The following is a 20,731-nucleotide window of genomic DNA, read 5'->3' on the forward strand; positions in this document are numbered from 1 at the left end:
GCTGGTCTCTAGGAGCTAGCTATGTCCAAGGCAATTGCTCTCTGTGTGAAAACTTCCCCCCACCTTGTTTCTGTGTGATGGGACAGGAAGCCACAGCCTCCATGTAGGCTCTACCAGGTACTTGTTTGGCAGAAAGTCCCTCTTCTGTTGGGGAAGTCCAGTGCTTCTCAGTGCTGGAAGTTCCAGTGCTAACCTTGACAGCACATCAGTTTCCATAAATGCCACTGTGTGAATCTCCAAGACCAGCACAACCCCATTTTGAACATGACCTATCTCAAAGCCAAACATCTTTTACCTGCTCTCTTCCTTATTCAGATAAAAACGGTTTTTTGACACAAAGGTGAAACTAGAACGTTTTTCCTTGTGTTGTGTATCTAATCTTAAACTTGCCTTTTTTTTTTTTTTTTTTTTTTTCATGGTACTTGTGCTTTATGTGTTGGCCATGACACCTTAAAAAATGAGAGTTGCAGACTCATGATTATTTCTACTATTAAGGGCTGGTCTCCCATATCTCTGCCCACACGCTTAAGCTCCCAAACCATTATTAGTGACATAAAAGCAGAATACTGCATTTGCTTTCTTTATGGCTGTGACTTATTTTTTGGCACATTTCTTTCTGCAGTGTGAAAGAAATAGGACAGTATCCACAAGATTTGATTCTCCTTTACTGTGTTTCTTGGGCTGTTAGTTACTACAGGGTCAGCATAAAATTATTAACAAGATATGTATCTAAAACCTGAACACTTTAAATGTGCTTTGCAGAAATATAAAGGACTAGAAAACTTTATAAAGGAGGGATATTTTCATTTGCAGTGATGTCTCAGTGAGTGGCTGCTGCGAGATGTGTTTAGCAAAGGAACACAGATAAGGCTGAGGAGAGCTCCTACACAAGTTTGCTACACATTTACCTATGGGCTGCCTGTCCGCAGCAGAACCCTGCAGGTACGTATTCTTTAACCATCTCGGGCAGCACCTCTCTCCGGATGGCGGAGCTTTGCACTGCTGTGCGCTGTCGGGCACGGGAGTGGAGCCGCCCCCAGGCCGGAGCGAGCCTCCGCTCCCCTTCCAGCCGCCGCGCTCCTTTCATTCCGCATTCCAAAGCGTGTTTTCGCGCCCCGAGCAGACGGGCACGCGGCCCCAGGGCCGACGTACCGGGGGCAGCAGTGGGACGGGAGGGGAAGGCAGGGGACGGGACGAGCGCGGAGCCCGGGGGGCGCTGCCCTCACTTTGGCGAGGGCGGGGCGGGGCGGGGGCGCGGCTGAGTGCGGCGCAGGGAGCGGCGCGGCCCCGGCTCCGCCTCTGCTCCTGCCCCGCCTGGACGGGACGGGGGTGGCCCCGGGCAGGAGCGTGAGGCGGCGGGAGGTTTCCTTGTCCTCTTCCTCCGCGTCACCCCCGCTGCCGGCTGCCCGCGGCTGCTATGCGCTGCCGGGACCGCCCGGCCGAGCGGCACTGAGGGGGCGGGCGGACAAAGGCTGCGGGCTGGTGCCGGCGCTGGGGCGCGATGGAGCGGCGCGGCGGCTGAGGCGGCTCGGTGGGGCGAGCCGAGCCGAGCCGGGCCGGGCCGGGCCGGGCCGGGCCGGACCGGACGAGAGCGGCACATGGTGCGCGGCTGGTGCCCGGCGCTGCGCACCCGCGGGCGGTTCGAGGGGCCACCATGGACAGCTTCTTGGCGGAGGTGAGCGCGGGCCGGTGGGATTCTCCTCCTATTCCTCCAATGTCGGGTCGCTTTGTGGGGCAGGATACCAGCAAAGCGGCGGGAGGCTCACGCAAAGTGTTCGTTCCCTCGAGCAGTTCGGTTTACAGGGTGTTCCCAGGAGCAGCGCCCGGAGAGCGGGAGGCAGGCGGAGAGGGAGGGAGGGAAGGAGCTGCGCCCCCTAAATTCCCGGCCTCTGTGGCTGTGGCCGAGGCGGAACTCGGAGCCGCCGAACTGCAGCGGTGCTGCCGCGGGCTGTCCGCAGCCGGGCAGGCTTTCGGCGCTAACTGGGGCTCATCAGAGCGGCGGGGATGGAGGCTTCGGTGCCGCGGCGCTGCCCCCAGCCCCGCGCCCACCGGCGGCACCTCCCCCGCGGCCGGGACCCCGCGGGACGCGCGCAGCGGGGCGCCGGTGCGGACCCTGCCCCGCTGCCTGGTGCCTGCGGTGGTGCAGCCTCTGAAGCCGTGCCGAGGTGGGAGTGGGGAGTTCCTCCTTGGGGGTTTCCTGTGTGAAAGCCGGGGAGCGCTCTTTGTCCGCCTTGCACGGGCACCAGAGGCTTCAAACGGCGAAGGTTTCAGAGGCAGGGCTGCTGCTGGGCACCCTTTTTTAAAGGTTTGTTTATTGAGTGTGTGTCATTAAGTACCGACGAAACCTTTTATACAAAATGAAAAGGAGGCAGGCTGAATTTCTGAAAGTCGTTTGAGCTTTACCGTGGACTTGTGAATCTTGACAACTTCAGTGTGTCGGGTGAGGAAATCAAATCAAAGGTGCTTTGCTGCTGACTCAGGATATTTGATAAAACTCAGAACCTGGGTCCTCTTCTGGTCCAAGCTAGCTGAATTTTGTGCAACAATGTTTTTTACTGGATTGGTTTATCCCGCCTGGTATAGAGACAGCCTTAGGAACATAAAGTGTGCAAGATCAATGTCTTCTGTGTGTGTGTGTGTTGTGTCTGTGTTTTGCTGGCAAAGCCCGTGACTGGGTTGTGACTTCTGGTGACTGCCTGCGCACTTGCTTTAATTGCACCTCTCGCCAAAGCAGTTGCACTGTCAGGGTTGTAAATACAGGCCAGGCATCTGTTTTACAGGGTTGTGATTAATCTGCAAAACTGTCCTTTGCCCTCATGAAACAACATCCCTCGTGTTCTTGGTGCTGCTGTTTATGCTTTCACAAGAAAAATAGGTGATCTGTTTACCGAAATAGTAATTAGTCAAATAAAAGAAGGTCATACACTTTTATTGCTTGTTGGCTTTTCATTTGTCAGAGAACAAAAGTTCTGTCAACTGCAATAAAAAGGAAGCAATGCAGGATTAGCTTTGATGAAGTCTGAGTTAAATAGTAATACTGCCCTTTTTTTCCTTTTTTTTTTTTTTTTTTTATGTTTAGAGGATGTAGCCCTCACCTTTCAAAAGCTTGTAAGCCATGAGCAATATAGTAGTATTAACCTAACCTTGCAAAATTAGTCTGAAGAGTCATTCGCCCCAACACAAAGTACTGCAGTGTGCCCTACATAAAGAGTTTTCATGGTTTTGACTCCCCTATTAGGCAAAATTACGTGCTCGAGGGAAAATACAAGTAAATTTTGCCAGTGTGTATTAGCATTTCAGCATATATTTATGTTAATCTATGGTTGCTTCATGTGGACTTTGATCTTTCTTAAGAACTTTGACTTCCTTTCAACATGCAGATATTACTTTAAAAGATCAGTAAATATAGCACCTTGACTTTAATCTGCATCCAAAGTCCCACCCACAAGTATAAATATTTTCCTTCCCTTACTTGGGAGTGGAGCATATGTAAATGGAAAATAGAGAGGATGAGGCACAATAGCAGAAATGCACTGAGTCTGACCCAGCTACCACAGAAGAATATCTGTTGAAGGCACTGGATTGAGACACTAGGTAATTTAATTTGTGCAAGGCAGACATCCTGCAGCTGCTCTTTAAAAAAATATTTGCTGACTTATCTAAGGGAATGACTGTTCTTATTAAAATAAGTTATAGTGTGAGGAAGAAGGAGGAGGCACAGGTGAAAAGCCCAATGTGCTCAGATCTTCTTCGTCAGTGATGTAAGCTTGCTGATATGATTATATTTTCGGAGAAAAGCTGATAGTGGGACGGCTAAATACTGGCACTTCAGAGGGCTTGTTATTCAGCATTACCAAGGAGCTCCTGTTTGCCACACTGGATGCAGAAGTGTCTTCAGTGTGGGTTTTGCAGAAAATATTGTACAGCTTAAAGATTAATAGGAAAAAAACCAAAACACTGCATTTTTATATCTCCCTAGCTACATGCTAAATATAACATGCCTTAGTATAGGATGATACTTACTGGAACAAAATGAGGCAACTGAGTGAGACACCTCTGGAGAGCAGGAGGTGCATCACAAGGGATGTACTCCTGTTGGGACTTGCTGCCTTAAGTGAGGTGTGGGTTAACACCAGGCTTATGCCAATCATCTCACACTGCCTTCATTTGTGACTTAGCAGCTCTTTGACTTCTCCCTCTTGCTGCTCAATTTCCTTTCTTTACTCTTTCTTAGTATACATAGCTTTTATTGTTAAAGGACAAGTGGTTACACTTGTCTCCTGGGAAGCCTTGATTTCCATCCCTGTCCCAATTTTCTAGCTCCACCAAAAAAACCAACAAAACAAAAGATGGCTCTAAGAATTAGGCTAAAAAAGTTTGTCCTGTAACTTACTACCCAACATGCTCTAATTACTGGAAGATAATAACAATGTTGCATTCTAAATACAGAGCAAAAGTATTTTCTGATGCTTTTTTAAAGGCTGTTGTTTGGTCTATGCTACCTTACAGTCTTTGAAAGAAAGTTGGAGGTAGAATTTTAAATTTTTTTGGTTTGTTTTTGTAGTCACATTTGCTTATCTAAAATATTAAAACTGTAAAGTATTAATCTTGTATGGGTATGTGCCATAAAGCCATTTGGCTGTGTTGCTTAAAACGGCGTGAAAAAATTGTTCCCATATGTTTTACCAACAGCCAGAGTGCTTTCAGGGGAACAGGCTCCTGTGGTAGCTGAGGTCAGATTTTTTTCCACTGAGAATGCACCCGTGCTGAGAAGGGATGTGTACCATGAGGGAAGGAAGAAAGAAATTTCCAGATGAGGCAGAAGACAAGGAGAGTGTTGCAGTATTTCTGAGAGAGAGAGAGCATGATTTATGTTTGGAATGAGATTTGAGCTACTCCAGTCTAGGCCTCAGATTTGGGCCTTGTGAGGCCTTCCAGCCTCTGACGCAGTTAGAAATTAAGAGTTTGTGGCGCAATTAGAAATTGTATTAAGGTGTGATGGGAAGCACTGGGCTGTCTGGGTGTGAAGTAGTATAGGTTTATAGTGTAAGGTTTAGGCCACCTTAAGACAAAGCTAAACAATGTTAGCTTGCCAATCAGAGTGCCTTTGTAAGCTGTAAACTATATAGAAGTGTATATAAACTGCCATCTTCTCTCGAATAAATGGAGAACGTTGCATTAATCATATTGGTTGGATGTGCGTTCTGTCCTGTCCAGCTTTCCCATTTTATGAGGTCCCTGGCTTTGGGAGAGGGGAGCTCAAACTGCCCCTTCAGCATCTAAAGTTCCCAAGCAGTGGTTATCAAAGGCAACAGGGGAAGAGGATGCAGAAGCCAGGTTTATCTTCTTCCTCTTACATGGCAGTCACTTTGGCCAGTATGTATGGCACGTTGCACTGAACTGTGGTTGCTGTCCTTGTCACAGAACTGTGGCATTTGCTGACCCAGCAGAGGTCAGAAAGGGCTTGAGGTTGGGAGAAACTTCCTTAGTACATCTTGTCCAAACCTGTCTTCCAAGCTGGTGCTCAGCTTCTGGGGAACTAACTTGTAGCATGGTAATAGTGGTGGCTGTAGGGATTGTTTGGATTTAGCTGTTGCCAACCTTAAAGGAATCTCCCCACCCTTGCAACTGTGAAAATTGAATAAAAGGGAGGAAGGAGAGCAACTGTGTGTCATGTAGCCTGTCTGGGTAGATGATGCTGAAGGAGATCACTATAGAGGCATCACTGTCATAGAAGTCCTGCTGATGTTTATCCAACACTGCATAGAAATTTCTTTGGAACTGCGAGGTACCCTCCCTGTGTCCTTTGAGGCACAGCAGATACTCTATGCCTGCCATGCTTTTATTTTTAGCATTACCATTGGTACCTGGAGTTCAGAATGGTTTCCTTAACTTCTGCTCTCCACAGTTGCCCATACTTGCCTGTGTACCCTATTTTAAGGAGAGGGCTCCCAGCATGTATTCTGAGGGAGCAAGTGTTGAACCTCCCTGTGTGGGAAGGATATGGGACAAAAATTTAGCTTCAGGAAGCTGTCAGAGGAGGTATCTGCTTGAACCTAGAAGCTCTTAATTCAGCAGCTTGTAGCAAGCTCTTTCTTGATGCTCTCTTGTTGCAACATTTGGCAGATCACAGCCTCAGCACTGAGTCCCTTGAGGGATTCATCATCTCCTGTGGACAGGTGGCCTTGGCACCACCAAGGTTATTCACCTAATGAGAAAACCTGGTGATGCATATAAATACTTGCATTGATACATGGATTCTGGCTGTGCTGTGCAGCACAGTATATGTGTTTTGGATGACCTTTGAAGTCTCCCCTGTTTTCATTTACAAGTGTTTTGATGGTAACATAAAGCATAGGTCTGATGTTCCAGCTTTTAGTATTGCTGTAAGGTGTGTAGCTTACATCAGCAAAGTTGTCCTTTAGTCTGGTGGGGCAAAACCCGTGAGTGATGACATAAAGGTGTTTCAGGAGACCTTCTGCGTGCCAAAGCCATGCCAAGCAGAAACGGTGTCTCCTTTGGCAGTTGACACTGGCTGTGTTCTCTGAATTTTCTGAGCTCTGACTTCTCATATTTAGGTTTTTTTGAAAGCTGATGGTTGTTTTGTCTACAGTTATTTTTAGGTTAATTAGAGAGCACTGTGTTTTGAATAGATATTTCAAGGGGGCTTAGTTCTACCTTATCAAGTCAGAAAGATGAAGTTTTTTTCTGGTTTATTGCTCCAAGTTGGAAATCACATTCAGCTCATCTGTATCATGTAATGGTTATTGACCACCACTGATATTCATATGTGCCTTTCATAAGACAAATTAGTGCAACTGAAACATTGTCATGGCTGGGCTGGACCTAGCAACCCTGTTGGCACTGCACATATTGTAAAATGACACAAACATTCTCTTAAAGCTGCAAAATACGTAAGTTTTGAAGTTGGCAATAGAGGCACTACATTCTGCGGGGTCTGCTTTTGTTTCTTTTGGTATGTTCAGTCAGTCTCCAACCAAATAAAAGCTGTGAAACCCACTATTACAGGAGACTTGGCTGTTTCTGAGTCTGGGATTTTTTTTTACATTCTGGTGACACCTCACTGAAATGTTAACTTTTTTTTTGGTCTTTTCCCAAATTGTATACTTGTGTTAGCATTTTGTCTGTAAGCTCTTTTACTCTAAGAAGATGTTCTTTATACATGTTTTCATTTGGTGAGTATGGGTTTGTGTATAGGTGATATTGACCATTGTGACCTCTTCAGTGGGTTTTTTTTTTAGGGTTTGGGTTTTTTTTGTTTGTTTGTTTTTGTTTTTGTTTCAGGGCTGTGACACAGTTTGCTGGTTGGTAAAAGGGAATAGTGCTTGAAAGCATGGCTAGTCTCAACTTACTTTTGAGGCCAAATGGAACGGGCTTTTATCAGAAATGTTCCACATTTTTTCCATTATTTTGTAATGGCAGGAGAGGACCACTTTGGAGGAGAGAGGGAAGCAAAAAGGAAGGTAGCTTGAGCTTTTGGTGTCATGTGGGGAGTTTAGTGCACTGGTCCAATGACTAACCTGAGATACCTTACAACCTTTCAGTGCTCTTTTTGCCCCAGTGTGCCTCAAAAGATAAAAGGAAAAGTTTGGGGTCCCTTAACAATAATTATGTATGGTGATACCACAATAGGCTTCAGCTCTGGTAATTTCAGCTGAATCTTTGTTTTCAGCGTGATAAGACCAATATAGTCTCATGAACCTGTTTTTTGACTTTAGAAAATAGTTGGTAGAAGGAAAACTGGTAGGTCCATGGCTCTGTGTGCTTGAGCGTATGTGGGAATATCTATATACATTGTCACTGTGCTAATCAACCCATAACAAGTGAATAATGTGCCTCCTTCTTTTTTTCTTTCAATATGGATTGTTAATATTGGTGGCACTTCTGAAAAAATTTCTAGCAAGACAAATGCCTTTTTGTGTCTCTTGGACGGGTGCAGACCCTGTGGGAGGTACAGCAGCCTCCAGCCAAGAGCAGGAGAAGCAGCTCCGCCCCCGGAACATGCAGCAGGTTGACTCCAGTGCAATGGCAGCTCTGAAGGGAAGTGTGTCCTCTGGGCAGTTTGATCTCACCAACCTTTTTGGCTGCAGGGCCAGTATTTTTCCTTCGTGAATCACTGTCTCCAGATGTGGTCAGAGCCAGGAACATAGTTTTGGGTGGAGTATGGGTAGAAGGGCAGGAGGTAAAAGTCACTCTGAATTCAGACTTTTGCTGAGGGGGCAAAAAAAAAGAATTATCAGCCTTAAATCACTAATTGTGACAACTTTACAAGTTTTGGGATGTGACCTCAAAACTTGCTTGATTAATTATGACTTCAGGCTTGTATCAGAGGGTCATGGCTTAGGCGTTCCTGTTTCTTTTGGTTTTTCCTGACATTTATCATTATGTGACATTTTAAACCATTAGTGAGACATAAATGAGGATGATTTGGTGTTGGGACCATAGCTAGTAGTAAATTACTGGATTTAGATATTATTGGTTCAAATTTTGCATGGTGGCTTTTTTTTTTGTCTCCAATTATTTAGGATTTTCTAAGATGTCCTGTGTCTGAAATATGACCATATCCACTGGCCATATTTACTGTAATGCAACTTTGTTCTGGACAGCACCCTGATTAAGAAAGGTTAAGTGGATTATCCTTTCCTTAAGAAGTCTCTTAAGTAGCTCAAACCCTCCATTCTTATAAAGGCAGAACTTTTCAGGTTTGGATTCAGAATGGGAACCGATATTGACTATACTCCAGATCTGCCTTGTGAAGTAAACTGTAGCTATGCTGAAGAAGAAATTACACCTTTGCTATGTGGAAAATAAGAGCATTATATTAGGAAAATATACTGGGAAAGATTCATTAGGAGAGAAGGAATGAGTAAAGATTGTTTGTATTTCTAAATGTTCCTGTAAGAAAAAGGGGGATGTCTGGGGAGAATATACTGTCCAGTTCTAGGCTCATTTCTGCAAAACTGGTGATTAATATTGTAATATCAGGTAGGTTCAAATATAATTTATGCTTGTTCCTGATATCATGAGCCAGGACAGCCAATGTAGGGATGTCTGGCAGCTTTTCTGCAAGGTCTTGTTCTGTAGGCATTGTGACTGGATGGACACTTTACTGTTGCAGACCAGTGACTGACTGGGGAAGGCTGCCGAGTTGATTCAGCTGTAAATGCTCATACCTATGCATGTTTTATTCATAAATGTAAATACTTGCTCTCTATTTAGCTGCTGTTTTCCTTTGGGCCAAGTGACTTTTTTTCAGTCCAGCCTGTTAAAGCCTTCTTATTTTTCTTACTTGGTATTAAGTTCAGGGAGTTGGGTTTGTTTTTTTTTTTTTTTTCCTTTCACTGAAATTGTAAGCATGAGTGATGTTGGAGTAACTTAATAATACATAGGGTTTTCTGTTGAATAGCTTACTAGGAACAGACACAGTTTTGGTTAACATTGAAAGCATGGCAGAAATTGGGGTGTGTTCAATTTTGCTGGCCAAAGTTAACATTTCTGTTTTCTCTAGGCTCTTCTGTAGAAGGGTTTAAAATTTCTATATGAGATCTTGTAGTTTTTCCTAATGTGCAGTTGTGCTTAGGTACTTTTTCCACCAAGGGGTATCAGTCAGTAACTGGGAAAAAAAAACCAAGGCACACTTCAGCCCTTTTAATGCTTTGAGGAAAACTGCAGTTTACCATGGTGTGTGGAAGGAAGTCTTCAAAAGTGAAAGGTACTGGTAACTTGTATGGTTTGCTAAGCTTGCATGGAAAATTCAGATGAAATATACCTTAAGCTGGATTTCTTGTGTGTTCCAATGATGCTGTCCCCAGTAAGTAAATGTAAGCATATTGGAGCAGAGCCTAAATATGGGAGTCAGTTTAAAACCTTTTACTCCTTCTAGGATTAGTGGCAAACTGCAGGAAAACTTCGTAGAGGATAGACTTTACTCATGTACAATCCAGTGTCCTGCCAGACTTTAGAGTTGAATAGGCTTCCCGTATTTGTATTTTAATACCTTATAGCAGATACATACATACATTGTTTCATTGTGGCATGTTGTCTGGTTTATGGTATCAGACTTCCTTTTCTTTGAGCATATGTTGTCTTCATCTTGCAGCAAGCCTCGCTAGGCTTTTGGCTTAATACTAAGCTAAGGTGAATGTTCAAGAAATCAATGCTTGTTTTAATCCAGCTCTTGGATTAAATGTGTCTATGACATTTTTGGTGGGTTTTGTTCTGGTTTGTTCCAAATGAGGGAAGGAGGAAGAAAGAGAGGGTAGCTCAGCAGCAGATTTCAGGGACCAAGCTGTGCCTTCACACGGGGTTGTGGCTGGTGGCATGCACAGGGTGAAGGGCTGTATTGGAGGACTCAGGAAATAAAAGATAAACTGCTCTTTGATGTATTAGTGTTGCCTTTTCCTATATATTTATTAATATTTTATTATAGGTCAGTAATAAAAGAGTGTGTTAATACAAGTCTCTTTTGTTTTGGAGAATTCCCTAAAGGGTGTTGCTGTAAGGACACCTTAGCAGAGGAAAATATTTGTTGTTTTTTCCCCTGGGGTACAAAACTATATTTCCACTCTGAGCAGGTTTACCTGAGGGCATTTTATCATGGCATATCTTGCTCCATATTGGGGTTGTCATTAAAAGTATTGAGGGTCTTCTGGGTTGTGTTCTCTGCTCTTAATTTCTTGGCATGGTAATGCTGATAGACTGGCACCCAGCTTCCCGAGTCTGCAATCATGGTTTCAAAGTCAGAATTGATTGTGATGCCTGTAGCACAACCTCAGGTAGAGACCTGAGGCCCAAGGTTTAAGTACCAGCTGTCAGCTGGAATTACAAAGCAGAGTATTACTGAAAGTTGTCATCGGAGTTAACACCCCAAATCCCTTGGCCCTCTTTCTCTTACAGACTTTCAGAAGGCTTTAGAAAACTACTTTTGATGAACTTTCCAGCATCTGGAGAAAACATTTCTGTAGTTCTTGAAATTACTGTGAACTGTGAAAGTGGTGCTACTGGCAAAGCCTTGTGTGGTTTTGGTGTTGTACGCTGCATGTGCCTGTTGATCTTGCCAAGAGAAGTGCAGGATTTCTCTGAAAGGTTCTCAGACTTTCTCTTTTGCATTCAGCCAAACTGGCCCTGGGTTTGGGGACAGGAGATAAGAGAAGTTTATCCGTTGTTTTAAAAAAGTATTGATGTTTATTATGTTATCGGAAATGGAATATTTGTTCTTATTTTAGTTGCTGTTGTTTAGAATGACATTGAAATGTTTTCTCAGATTAAGTTAAATATATTTGTTAAGAGAATGGGATTGTTTTTCTTATGAAGTTGTTTATCTTGAGAAGAAGTCAAATCCTTTTGTTTAATGTATGCATCTGATTACAGAGCCAATGGACATCATTTCTATTTGGCCATTTCAGTGGGTCTTCAGCTTTGTGTCTTGGTTAGATTATATTTTTATTTGCTTCAGAAAGGAAACAACTTGGCTGACACGAGTCACATCAGGAGTCACACTGGAGTTCATGTCAGGACAAGGAGTAGATGCTCATTCTGTAGGTCAGACTTCTTTGTTGGTCATCTTCTTGGACTTCTTCCCCTTATTAAATATGGACTGGGTTTGTGATTAGAGTTTATCCCCCCCTCATTACAGCTTTCTGGTGATGGGTACGATGAATATATTTGTTTGGTGTGTCCAATCAATTAGTATATTCCCCACAAGAAAATAAGAGCAGTGTTTACAGCAGGGCTTTGAAGGGTGGCATTTCCTGCTGCCTTTCAGACCGTGTACCAGGAGGAGTGTCCCATGAAGTGAGCTCTTTGTTCTTGAAACTCCACTCACATTCTGCCATGTGATACTTGATAAGCTCTTTCAAGGAATAAACATACCCAGCAAATCTATGCTAGAAAATGTAATTTGTGCAGCGCACCCTTTTTTTCCTCCTTGCAATAACATTTCTAGTAACTTGCACACTAAATATGAGAAGTTTTAACAGATGATAAATAGGACTTTGGCATTTTCACAGCACTTAAGGCAAAAGGCTGATTCTCTGTTTTGTGTTAGTTTTAAGAGTCTTCCAATTTCTGTTTCTATCACACCATCATTTTGCCTTGGTGATCCAGTACCTTAAATGACTGGGACTCCGGTGATACCCCAGATTTTTTTTGTACATAGGCCCATGAATAAACTTAATTGCAATGTAATGCAATACTTGTATTAAACTTTTACTGTGTAATTACACCTTGTTGCATGCCTTTGTGCCATACAGTTAAGGTGGAGATGGCATCATAGCTGGTGGAAGACAGAAAGTGGTACAGAAATCTGTGCATTTTCTTATGAGCATCCAGTGATCCTTTGCTGGTGGCTTGTTCTCAGCAGTCCTTACTGAATGAAAAAGGAAAACACTGAGTCATGGAATCCTTTTACTTCAGATAGGGAATCAGCAGTTGCTGTGTTCCAGGTGCTTCTGGACTCAGGCAAATAAAAGCTGTCATTCTGAATTTTGATTTCTTGAACTTGTGTGTCATTTGCAGAAACACTTTATATTGCTTGGAAACATTTGATCTGAAAAATGCACAGTTGCTTTATGCAGTCAGAGAGGCCACAAAAGCGTTGCTGTTTTCCTGGGAAGTTTTTTTTTCTTTTCCTGCTGGAAGGCATCAGAGGTTTTGGTAGGCAATACAAGCTGTGACTGTCCAAGAGCACAGGCATGTGCCTCCCACTCTGCATGTAGGCATTAGGCAAGAAGAGTGGCTGCACATAAATTAGTGGCTAAATTGAAGGGAGAAGAAAGGCTTAAGGCAGCCAAGGCCCAGACACCAGCAGCAATAATGGGTCTGCTGGGATGGCTCGAGGTGCTCCTGGGGAGGTAAAGGAGATGAGCTAGCATCAGGCTCTAAACCATCTGAGCAGGAGCAGATGGTTTAGCAGGATGGCTCCTCAAAGGGGGCTCCTTGTTGGATACAGTGTCTGATAGCAACTGCTTTAAAATGCATTAATTAAGCTTTTTTTTTTTTTTTTTCCTTTGTAGTTTCTTTCAACTTTGTAGAATAATCTTCTGTTGATGTCCTCTAACCAGCTGGAGTTTTCCTAGCTGTAGGTTCTGAGTGTGTATTTGCTGGTTGGGTCTTTGGTATTACAGAATATCCTAAGTTGGAAAAGACCCACAAGAATCATTGAAGTCCAACTCGTAGCCATGCACAAGACACCCCAAGAATCACACACCACATGCCTGAAAGCATTGTCCAGTGCTTCTTGATCAGTGTCAGGCTTGGTGCTGTGACCATTTCCCTGGGGAGCCTGTTCCAGTGCCCAGTAATCCTCTGGGTGAAGAACCTCTTCCTGGTATCCAGCCTAAACTCCCCTGACACAGTTCCACGTCATTCCCTTGGGTCCTGTAACTGGGCACCAGAGAAAAGAGTCTGCCCCTCTGTCTTCCCTCAGAAGGAAGTTGTAGACAGTGATGACAGCTCCCCTTACTCTTCTCTTCTCTAGGCTGAACCTCAGCTGCTTCTTGTATGGCTTCCCCTCCAGATTCTTCACCATCTTTGTAGCCTTCCTTTGGATGCTCCTTAATGGCTTTATGCCTTTCTTACATTGTGGCACTCAAAACTGCACACAGGACTCAAGACTGAGGCTGCCCCAGTGCAGAGCAGACCAGGACAATCCCTTCCCTTGCCTGGCTGGTGATGATCCCCCCCCCAGGACATGGCTGGCCCTCCTGGCTGCCAGAGCACTGCAGACTCATATCCAACTTTCCATGAACCAGGGAACCCAGCCCCAGTCTCTCCATCCCCAGCCTGCACATAAATTCTGGGCTGCCCCATCCCAGGTGCAGAATCCGGCACTTTTCCCTTTTCGAACTTCGTATGGTTGGTGATTGCCCAGCCCTCTTATTTGTCTAGGTCTCTCTGCAGGGCCTCTCTTCCTGTGAAGGAGTCAACAGCTCCTTTCCATTATAAATGCCAAAATTTTGGAAATTCTTGCATTTTATAGTAGTCTTTTTAAATATCTTTTTTTAGTGGCATTGAGCAATGATGTGCTTCTAGATAGTTTGGTATAGGCATATTGGAGAAACCTGTGGTTTTTCTCAAGAAAGCTGCTGTAATATATGTCGCAAAAAATGGAACTTTGGCATTTGTTTGTAGTGCTTCATTGGTGGCAAAAGTTATTGTAATAAAATCTTCCCTTTTGTGGTTTCCCTACTTTTTGTTACTGTGTGATCATCTTTTCCACTCATTTTGTTCCATACACTCTACCAGAGGAACAAATAGTCAGCAAGTGGGTCTTTCTCTCCAGAAGTCCAGCTGTGGTATTACCACTTGTTTTTCAGGAAAGAGCTGGATTTTTATCAGATCTTTGTAACTGTTAGAAAAGGGAAGAATTTCAAGAGTTCTGTACTTGGCAAATGTTTTGTTGCTGGAGGTAGTCTGTACCTGCGGCCATTAGGATGTTTGCGCTTTACATCTTCACTTGTGGAAGGGTCTCAGACCACTGGGAAGTAAGGATGTTTCTTGTGTGTGCTTTGCAAAAGAAAAGGTTGCGTCCGTGAGCTCAAAAGAATGACTCTATAAGGTGCTTGTTCCTTTGTGGGTGTGCATATTTATTTAGTGTGTTGATATTTTATTGTAGTCCAGCTGCAATCCTGTGCTGTTCCTTCCTTTCCTTATGTACGAATGAAGAGGAAAGGCATGGGGGAAGAGAATACCTTGTATTGTTTGCTGGTGTAGATCTAAACAGGATATTTGTGCCTTCTGTTAACTTGTTGTTCCTTGCTAATATTGATGTTACCTATGATTCTTGTATATTGCATGTATTTTTTTTTCCATTTCTTAAATTTAAATAAATTATTAGGTACAGCTGCTGTGTCTTCAGAGGAGAAAATTTAAGGCAAGGAATTGTTTCAAGGTTATTTAGAAATCAAAAAGTTTGGTTAGTTAGTGTACCTTCTCCCTCTTTCTTTGTAGTTTGAATTAACTGAAGCAGAAAAAAAAAATAATGTGTTTATTTGTTTATTTTTAACAGTGACCTGGGAAGCTTGTTCACAGCTCAAAAGCCATACTGAGAAAGAATAACATAAATGTCTGAATTGCTGAAAGCTTAAATTCCCTGATTTAAAGGTGGCAGAATAACATAAATGTCTGAATTGCTGAAAGTTTAAATTCCCTGATTTAAAGGTGGCTTGTTGAGGAGAAAAAATAAGGTCAGAACTAGTAGCCATTAGTGGCTATAAATAAAGTTACTCATTTAGGCCCTCAGATGGATAAAAGACAGAAGTTGTTCCAGTTTTTCATCTTTACCATGTGGTAAAAAATAAGGTATGTCATGCCTTGCTGTTTTTTAGGTGGTTTTAAAAATAGCTCCACTTGTGCTGTTTTCTGCTCAAAGGAAGGTTTTCAAGCGTACTTGGATAAGTGATGAAAGCTGTTTGGCCTTAATCTGAAATAAATACATGAGCTTATGAATCATTTCACTTCTAGTAAGTTGTGTTCCCTGCAGGGCAGTGTCTATTCTGTCAGTATGTTTACAGTTTTGATAAAACTCTGAAATTTGTTTTAAACCTGTATCTGGGATCATGTGAGCAATATGGAAATAGTGCAGGGAATAGCTAATGTGTACCCATGGGTCAATTGGCCTCCTCTTTTATAAAATAAAACATGGTTTGTGACCTCATAAAGGAACAGACTGATTTTCTTCCTGGGGACAGCAGCCATGGAAGTGAGGAGGATGCAACAAACCAGCCTTAAGTGGCAATGCACTGTGACTGCCTTGGGAACCCTGGCAGAGTTTTGAAGACTCCAGGGGCTCCCTGCTGAGTTTAGGAACCACTTCAGACAGACAGCTGGTTTTCTTAGCCTCCAGGTGTTGGGATTAACTTTATTCAGAAGGGCATCGAGTGCAGGCTGGATCTTTCTATGTCTTTATTGCACTGTGTACAGTGCTGAACCCACAAATTACACTTTCAGTTTAAAAGACTTTGTTTAAGAAGCAACTTTCTTCTATGCTTAGCTGTGTTTTCACCCAATTAAGAGAAGGATTTTGGGGCTTGCCTGAATAGCTGAATAATAATTAACCTCTCTTTGACTTAGTGGTGCAGAACTGGAATGTTCATCTTCATAGCTAGATTTCTTCTGCCTTGGTGTTGACTGACTGAGCAGTGACACGTGTCATGTCCTCTTTCCCCTTCAAAGCCAAGTGTATGTATTTGTGGACATGTTACATTTGTCAGGCTTCTTTGGAAAGTAATAATAAGCTTGCAGTGCTCTTGGGCTTATCCTGAGTACTTTATTAGGACACTGAGTGTCCTACTCATTGTGGCTCCCAGCTCCCTGTGTGCATTTTGCCCAGCAGCTCTTCTGAGGCTGAGTGGGCTGCTATAAATGTCTCTCCTGATCCTTGGGGGATGCAGGTGAACAGACTGTTCCCAGTCTGTGAGTTTTGCTTCTCTTATCAGCAGATGTTGGCAGTTCCCAATTAGTGGCTGCAATTGTGGTTTCTGACTGGGCAGGAGCGGGAAGTTGCTGGGTAAGCAAAGGCTTGTGGGTGGGTAGGTTTAAAGGCCCAGAAGAGTTTTAAGGTTTTGGTGATCTATAGCTAAGCTATGTGATCATGTCTAAAGATAATGAACCCAAAACAAGCAGTGGGAGTGAGTTTCTAAAATTTGGTGCCTTGACCTGCATAGTACTGGGCTGTGTAATACTTTCCATGGAAATTTAGCTCCTCATGTTGCTCTACTTAAAATAAGTAAAGACATGGTAATCCCGAGACGAATATGGGACACAACTCCACCAGAGTCATAATGTGTTAAAGCATTTTCTGAAATACCTCCTATTTTCCATTTCTAGCTGCGTGCATGTCACTTTGGCTTCTTACATGTCACAATCCAAGCTTGCTGTGGGAGAATTAATGAACATTTAGGGAAAGATGTCCCTTACTCTGACAGGAAAGGTCGAACTAGATGATCTTTAAAGATCTCTTCCAACATTAACCAGTCTATGCATCTACTGGGACTCAGGAAACTCACAAAAATCCACTTAACACTAACCAGGTAAAAATGATTGAAATCCAGAAGATAACTACTGCTGGTCTTGGTACAAGTTACATTCAAGTAGCAGCGATCAAGCACAGCTTCTGCAGATCTGCTGTCACATTCACTGCAGTGCACACTGCAGGGCCCCACTGGATTGCTACCATAGCTCCCAGGTGGGCAGCAGTGGGTGGCACATCATGGCATGGCCTCTGCAGCCATGTCAGTCCTGTCAGCGACAAGGGCAGGAAGCCTCAGCCACAATCATGTCTCTGTGCTCTTCACACAGACATGGCTTTGTTAGCAGGTGACTTGTCTAACTTACCACTGCTTTTTAACCCATCTCAGGATCATTGTTGCATTGATTTGTACATTGGCTGTAGAGCTGCATTTATTGCAGACGTGTCCTTGGAAAGGTAGAAAACAGTTTTTTATTTCTACTTAATTTCTTTTAATGAAGCCACCAAGCTGTCTCCTTACCTATACAGGGCATGGAATGTATTGAGGAAAGAACATTTACCCCAGTGCCTTTTGTAGGGAAGATGTTCAAATCTGATCCACAAGATCCATAGGATTTTTTTTTTGTTTTTTTTTAGGAAACTGTCCTTAAGGGACTACTGTCTTTGAAAGACTACAAATACTGCTGCCACATTGGCACACCAAAGGTCAAGTTCAATTTGAACTTAAATTAAAGTTTCCTTTAAATTATCAGAAAGGATAAGCAGTTATCAGCAGGATAAGCATCAAAGCAGTGTATGAAGTTGAGAGGAAAAAGCAGGTGCCCTTTTTACCTCTGCCAGTGCAACAGAATTGCCTCAGGGCTGGATAGCGGTAATTACACATTAGCCTTTGTCTTTCAGGCACCAGATGGTGCCATGAGAGCTGCTGTTAGGAGCTCAAAGTCCCAAGCTGGAAAAATGGTGAAGCAAATAGACTGAAAGAAGAATTGGACATTACTTTTTCCTCCAAATGAACAGGAAGAAGTTGCATGTGACATTATACGTTATTGCGTAAAGGAATAATTGTGTTTGACGGGGCAGGCAGTGCTCCACACCTGTGGCGCAGCATGGTTCATGTTACTCATGTGGCTGCCTCGGGAACAGCAGGTGTGGATGTGTGTGCACTCGGGGTGATCCATCAGCAGCCCATGCTCAGTCTTGAGTATTCAAGAATCAACTTGCTGGGGAAAATTTCTGCTGAAAGTTTTGGGGTTTTTTTGCAAGAGAAGAACACCTGAATGATTCACATCCTTTATTTCTGTAAACATGTCCATAAATCATTTTTAGACAAAAAATAAATGGATACAGTTTTATCTGAGGGAAAGCCTTGTACAGCATATTAGGCTGAAAAACCCCAAACAAGCTTCTTGCAAGTTGGCTGAAGTTGTGATATACCTCAGGAAATTGTGTATGTTTGAGATGGGTCTTAATGTGATCTGGAGGAATGAAAATGGAGTAAGTGTCTCTTCATTCTAGCTATGGACCTATATTCTGTAGTTCTCCTGTACAAATGGGATCTTCCTTATGTGAACATGAGGTGTGGATGTAACTCCTACAAGAAGAGACTATCATGGAATCATGTGTATATCTGAAAATATACACAGAAGTTCTGAAGGTCACATTGTGTCTCTCTGGAGATGAAAGGGAGCTGAAAATGTGACCAAAACAATGCCATGCTGGTGCTCTCTTAACAAGATCTATGTTCAGAGATAAACACGTTGCCAGAATTGAGCTGTGCTCATTTTATAAGTAAGCAGCTAGAATTATGACGAAATTACAGTAATGTCTTCAAAATAAAGACAAGTTGGTATGTGAAACAACAATGAAATTGTAGGAAGAGTGGTTCATGAGCAATGGGAGAAAAGTGACGTCATGTGAATGCTGTCCTGGGATTTGAATGGTTTTAACTGCATTGCTGCATGTGCCAAAGTGCTGCAGCCCTCAATAAGCGCTTTTGTCATGGTCATCCAGTTACTACAGCATTTTCCCTTTCTAATATGTTTTTCCCTGGGTGAAGAGATGTAGTGTATAAATAAGAGTCTTGCCCTCCCTTAGAGTTTACACCCATACAAATAAAACCAGATCTACTGCCTGTGCTAAGCAGGGGGGCAAGTTCTGGGTAACTTGCTTGGAGGAGGAGCAGAAGCACATAGCTCCTGCAGCTTGCAATATTTTCCACTGCACACATGAAAATGATATGGAGCTCTGAGGACTCAAAATTAATTTCCTTAGAGGTGTAGAAATCTTTGTTCCTGCCTGCAGAATGAAGTATTTGCTGCATCGTGGGTTAGAGGTAGTATGTGTGGCAAGCAGAAAGTGCTGCAGCCCTCAACGAGATGGTGATTTATGACTTCTTTGAAGAGAAATTTGCTTATTTTTAAGGCCAAGTCTTTTTGACCAGCCAAGTAAAAGCTTGGAGGAAGCTAATACAGAGCTGCCAGTGTAGGAAGGCATTTCTACTGCAACATTTATTTGGAGTAAAGCCTAAGTAACTTTTTGTGTTTTCTACTTCCTAGTGTTCAGGAGTGTTGAAGAGCCACCAGCTTCAGCAAAACTGTCTTGTAAGGCTGGGTGTTTTGGTAGTCATGAACGAGATGCTTCTCAGTTGTTTTGCCACTGAGATTAGTGATAATGGACTGTTGTGTTTGTTTTTTGGAGAGTAAAAATACAATTTTGGCTAAAGCAGTATGAATAATTAGTAACATGCTTGAAAACATTCACCTTTTTTGAAATGACATTTCTGAGAGTAATTCAGTAGGGATGAGCACCCCTCCAGGTGGCCATGTTGGAGCATTTTTCCTAGAGGAGGTCTGTGCTGAAGAAGCAATCATTCATTCTTGTGTTTTTGTCACATTCATATCAGCTGAAATATAGCACGTGCTCTTTCTTACTGATGAGGCTTTCCCAAATTCTCTTCTAATTGTTCTACACTAAGTAGCCAAAAATGCTTCTTCTTGCACAATTCCATACTTCAGCCTTTGTGGGAAAGGGGTTTTTTTTCCAGTCAGTTTATTTTACCTAAGAGTTCTTAAAAAATCCCAAGAAAGCAAGACAAAAACCACCACCCAAACAGAACAAATAGCTGGTTTGTTTGTTTGTTGTTTATTGCCAGCATAATAATATGAGGAGTGACTTTATTACTAGTGTGAAAAGTAGTAAAAGATACTGTGTGGGTATAGGCAGTGGAAGGTATTTATATTTCTTTTATACCTGCATTCTTTTGTGCCATAAAAATCTGATTATGAGCATGTGCAATTAAATCTGTTTTAAAAGAACTGTGTGAAGCAGTCATGGAAAATTCCCAGTTTGAGCTTCTGCAGGCCTGCTATGAAGCCCATTTGCTTTGAGTTTTGTTTGGCTTATTACTTCTGCTTTTAGGGATTTGGGTTTTTGTTTATTTGAGGTGTTTTGGTTTTGTTTTGTTTTTAATTTAAGAATAAGCACGGTTCTGGGCAGGGAAGAATCAGTAATACTGCATTTTGAGTACTTACTTACTTTTTAATTTAGGCACTTTTTAACTTAGGCACACTGACAATTTGACTTGAAATTATTGCACAGTCAGCTTCTTTATAGATAATTTAAAGCATCATCCTTGTGATGGAAAGCTTGCAAAGCCCTCCGAGGTCTCACAGACTGGGGAACTGCACTGCACTGTGGGAAGCAGGTGTTGATGGAATTGTCTGGGCTGACGATTACATAGTA

General features: G+C 42.9%; 1 protein-coding gene across 1 annotated transcript in view; it reads left to right on the forward strand.

Moving 5' to 3' along the window:
* The first annotated feature begins 1,315 nt into the window (after positions 1-1,315).
* Positions 1,316-20,731, forward strand: part of LOC146768315 (uncharacterized) — a 105,587-nt gene continuing 86,171 nt past the window's right edge. The window contains exon 1 of the mRNA XM_085571672.1: positions 1,316-1,675. Coding sequence (XP_085427798.1) covers positions 1,599-1,675 — 77 coding nt within the window. The 5' untranslated portion in view covers positions 1,316-1,598. The remainder of the gene's footprint in view (positions 1,676-20,731) is intronic.

The sequence above is a fragment of the Lonchura striata genome, chromosome 2, assembly GCF_050655825.1.
Source record: "Lonchura striata isolate lonStrDom1 chromosome 2, ASM5065582v1, whole genome shotgun sequence".
NCBI lineage: Eukaryota > Metazoa > Chordata > Aves > Passeriformes > Estrildidae > Lonchura > Lonchura striata.